At 39.7% G+C, this 4,887-nt stretch overlaps 1 protein-coding gene across 2 annotated transcripts; it reads left to right on the forward strand.

The window, feature by feature from the left end:
- The first annotated feature begins 510 nt into the window (after nt 1-510).
- Nucleotides 511-2,294, forward strand: TCEAL7 (transcription elongation factor A like 7). 2 transcript variants are annotated; one of them, XM_016162558.2, is made up of 3 exons: nt 511-588; nt 1,197-1,267; nt 1,615-2,294. In XM_016162558.2, the coding sequence occupies exon 3, from the start codon at nt 1,629-1,631 to the stop codon at nt 1,929-1,931; it is 303 nt and encodes a 100-aa protein (XP_016018044.2). In that variant the 5' UTR covers nt 511-588; nt 1,197-1,267; nt 1,615-1,628; the 3' UTR covers nt 1,932-2,294. The 2 variants fall into 2 exon arrangements, with proteins under 2 accessions (XP_016018044.2, XP_016018039.2); XM_016162553.2 differs by having other exon boundaries at nt 1,618-2,292.
- Nucleotides 2,295-4,887: the final 2,593 nt, after the last annotated feature.

A 4,887-nucleotide genomic window follows, 5' to 3' on the forward strand; every position in this document is an offset into this window, starting at 1 on the left:
AGGAAATTATCAGAATAAAATTAAAAACAAAATCTCATTTATTACCTTTCCTAATTTACCCTATCCCCTCCAGTTTGGTTTCAAGAATTGAACTGCAAAGAAAATAGTGGCTAATAGTGACTGAAGTGGAAGGTGGATGGGGGAAAGGCTGCTACTTTTCTGTTCTTGCAGCTTACAAGAGGATGAGTAATCCTCTCTGCCAACACAGCCATTAAAGAAGTAACAATGGTTCTTATGACTATGAGAAGATACAGCCCTTCTCTAGTAGTCAGAGAGAGGCAAATTCATCCACAGAGAGAAAGGATCACTTTTGACCTCTGGAATTAGAAATGACAAAAATGAGTGACAGGGCCTGGTGTGGTATGGGGTGGGAGGTTGGTAAGCCTTTCCACTTCTGCAGCACAGCTGCTGGGAGGGGAAAGTGGGGACCAGACTTGGATGATGACATAATCCTCACGTGACCAAGAGCTGCCGTGAAGTCCTTATATTCCCCGACTTCTTTCTCCTCTGGGTACCAGCTCCTTACTGCCCTGCAGGCAATTGTGCTTGTGGCCAAGAGGAAGACGCAAATTCTTTAAATCCCAGCAGGTTGGTGTGAGGGAACCACTGGGACCCTGGGGTGGTAAAGGCTGAATCTAATGGCTTTCCCCAAACCCATGCAGACACCTGGGAGATAATTTAAGAAAAAAGGGTGGGGGCGGGAGAGGGGATCTGCAGTAGGTGGAAATCTCGTAAAAGACATCCAGAGATTCAATGATAGTTTAGAAATAATCAGCTTCTGTAAGATTGGCATGCTTTCCCTTTATCCTTATCCTTCTCGCTCCAATTCCATTGGAGGAAATGAGGTGTGTGGAGAGCAGCTGTAATCCTGGGGTGCAGACAGCGAAATTTAGAGATATATTGAAAATAATTCATCTCATTCAATGCCTGCCTGACAGGAATGCAGCCAGTAGGGTGGGAGGAAATTGTGGGCTTTGCAAAGACTAGGCCTGAGGGTGAGGAGTTGAGGGTGGGGGATGGGGCCTGAGATCCAGGAGGATGGGATAGGGACAGGAGAGTAACCAGGAGGTACAAAATATGACATGATGACAGTTATGAGGTTCCCGGATTCAAGATAATACTGTGAGTCTTATGTCTGGGGCTAGTAGGTCCCCAGAGAACTCTCTCCTCCCCTCTCCCTTCCTTTCTTCCTGCAGGACCGAGGGTCTGTATTCACACACATCTCGAGACAAGAAAAAGAGGAGAAAACTATCCCAAATTGTCACAGGTCAGTGTGAGGGGAGTACTTAGACCAGGGCCTCTGAGGGTGGGAGCTGGGAAGGGTAAGAGCTAGGTAAAATTTGCAGCCTCACAGCTCACTCTCGGTCTGCTCCCCTTCTCCCGCCCATCGGAGAGGCCATTAGTCTTGTCTGCTGGAGAAATAGTGGGTCGCTGAGGGAGGAGAAAGGAGGTGGGGGTGGGGGGGTTTAGAAGAGGCAGCATCTCAAAATTCTGAGAGCTGGGCCTGTGTGGCAGAGGTGGGAGATTAGGCGAGCATCTTGCTTCAAAGAAACTGACAATCCTCAATCAAAAGAAACAAGCAATCTTACTCTACATTTTCTCCCTGGACTTAAGCAGGAAACAACATCATGCAAAAACTCTGCAAAGAAAATGAAGGAAAACCCAAGTGCAGCTTGCCAAAGAGAGAGGACGAACGCCCCTATGGAGAATTTGAACGCCAACAAACAGAGGGGAATTTTAGGCAAAGGCTGCTTCAGTCTCTCGAGGAATTTAAAGAGGACATAGATTATAGGCATTTTAATAATGAAGAAATGACAAGAGATGGAGATGAGATGGAAAGGTGTTTAGAAGAGATAAGGGGTCTGAGGAAGAAGTTTAGAGCTCTGCATTCTAACCATAGGCATTCCCGGGACCGTCCTTATCCCATTTAATGCATTTCTCCCCTAAATTCAACTATTTTCTGTTTTTAATATTGCGCCATTGGATTCTTTTTGTCTGCATTTTCTTGCTAAATATTTGCTACCATTTAACTTCAATGTTTCAATGTTCCTTTGATTTACACATGACTCTTGTTACCAACATCTCACTTCTGACCCAGTCTCATTTATATAATAAGATGTTTCATTCATTTGCATGGGAAGATGCTCACTGTATATTGTAAAGTGAAAATAACACATTGTAAAACATTATAGATACATATATAAAATGTATATGATATAATGCAAAAAGTCTGAATTATTATACACCAAAAGGTTAACAGTGAGTCTCTGTGGGATCTGTACTTTATTTTATTTTTTGCCTGTCTTTCTCATTTTGCAAAAAGAATATATATGTGTGTGTGTTACTTGTTCGCACACACAAAAAAAACCTAAAACACACAATAAAAGAACTTGTCAATCACCTTTGAAGGGCAGTGAAACACTTAATAAACTCTTAGAACTATAAAAAAGAAATGTAAACCTCAAATCACCTCTGGATCTCTAAGCCAGAGAAATAAAACTGGCAATGATTACAGATACACTTGTTTAAGACCTGATCTTTTCATGGGGAAACATTTGCCTCACAAGGCTGCTGTGGGGAAGAAAGGCGGTGACTCTGAGCTGTGCTTGGCTGGCTATTATTCCCACCTGTGCACAGAGAACCCTAACCCACCACAGAACATCAGTTGTTTGAGGGCGGGCCTGGCATGACTCAACCTGTGCTCAGAAACAGGTCCAATAGGCAGGGAGGTGGGGGCTTCCATGCTAGTCCTCTGCTGGTGAACTCCACTCCGTTTCCTTCCTTGGGTCCTGCCATGCCCGTTGGGCACCACTGCCTCCTCTCCTGGGTCCTGTGCTCTCTGCTAGCTCCACTGTTGCTGGGGCACTGGAGGCTTCAATGTCAAAACCCCAATGAATTCCCTGAATTTCCCATGAACCCCACTCTGTTTTCTAAAGCCTCTTTCTTCCCTAGAATGACACTTAACACAGGTGGGGACTGTTCCAGGATTGCTTGGGCCACAATGTCTTGCAGAGTTTTAGCAAAACAGCCCCTTCTGATTTCAGCCCTAGGACCCATCCTCTCCACAGGAGTTAGACATGATGAGTCTGTTTGGGGTATTGGACTAGGATAGAAGTTTGAGTGAAAGGTACCATACTGTAGTCAGAGTTGCTGCTCCAAATCTAAGGACTACAGTTTTGTCTTCCTTCTCTTGTGACATGATTTCTCCCTGAAGGCTCATGGCGAGCCTGCCTTATTGGTTCAGAAGACTCAAGATCTTGTGTAAATTGCACAAAGCGATTCGGGATATAGATCCAAAAAAACAATCATGTAAAAATTCTTTGTAAGGGTAATATAGATGTTAACACTATATATAAATATATATAGAAATAGATATATACTTTTTAGTGCATATATACACATACATATATGTGTATATATGTGATGTATGTGTGTGTGTGTATACATTTTAGTCTTACAAAGTATATGTATACATATACTTAAGTATTTTTTCCTAACTGGACCTTTTGCATTTTTATCTCAAAGTAAAGACTATGTCACACATTTCATTATACTTCTATTAATTAGTGCTATGACTTATATATAGCGAGTGCTTAATATTTACTTAAGTAAAATTCTAGTGTTCTTAGTCCAGTTTTACTTCTGATGGCATAAAATTGGAATGAATTTATTTCTCTAAAAACTATAACTTAACATTTTCAAAAGAACACAATAGGAAATGGATTATTCCCCAAATTCAATCTATAAAATTATTGTAACTTTCTATAACATATCTTTCAAACAGTAATCATCTTACATTATAATCATCTGGGGGTTTATTAAAAATGCAAAATTCTGACACATAGATCCCCATACACACACACCCTCTTACAAACACATTGAGTCAGAATATCTGTGTCTTTGGCCTTGGAATCTCTGTTTTGGGGTTCTCATGAAACCATGATCTCCATCATTGCTTCATAAACCTAACCATAGACCGTGTTTCAGCTTAGCAGTACAGGAGTCTCCTTATAATTAAAGAGCCTAATGGTTTATAATTCATAACTAAGAGCCTGAAAGTCGAATGGTGGTTAACATAGCCTGGATATTCAGGGTATCTGCCAAGTAAACCTATGTGGAGAATAACTGTTGTTCAGCCTTAATATGAGATGAAAAATAAATAAAATAAAAATGAGTTATTATCCGTCTATCAAATAGGCAAGTGTTTACTCAAAATACTCAATTTTATGAGGATGTAGGCATTCTTCTACTCAAAGAGAATATAAATTGCTACATCCATTTTTTTTGTTACTATTCACAGTAAATACCAAAAGATACATATTTTACATACTTCATGACCAAACACTATACTGTTTGGAATTTATTTGTCCTAAGGAAATAATCATAGTGGTGATCAAATACATAACAATGAGCATTTTTATCTAAGGTTTTAACATTCATAAGGATTTTTTAAATCTCAGAATCAAGCACAGAGATTATCCAATCTGAAGAAAATGAACCTAGAGTCCTACTCACCACATACACAAAATACATCCTAGGTAGATTAAAGATGGAAATGTGAAAAACAAAAATAAGATATTGCAATGAAAAGTAAGGAAAATGTATAATCTTGTAATGTGGTTATCTTCTTAAGCATGAATGAAAATCCAGAAGTTATAAAGGAAAACATATAAAAGGTCAAAGACAAGAATTAGCCTGGGAGAAAATATTTGCAATACCATGACAGTTACCCTGATAGCTTTTACAAATGAAAAACAAAAAGATAAACAAACCAGTAAAAATATGTATATACCACATGACCCGGAACTTCCACTGTTTTGTATTACTATAGAGATATAGGTATTCATGTGCACAGAAAAGCATAAATAAATGTCTATTGTGGTATTG

Source organism: Rousettus aegyptiacus, unplaced genomic scaffold (assembly GCF_014176215.1).
Source record: "Rousettus aegyptiacus isolate mRouAeg1 unplaced genomic scaffold, mRouAeg1.p scaffold_m13_p_9, whole genome shotgun sequence".
In the NCBI taxonomy this organism is placed as follows: Eukaryota; Metazoa; Chordata; class Mammalia; order Chiroptera; family Pteropodidae; genus Rousettus; species Rousettus aegyptiacus.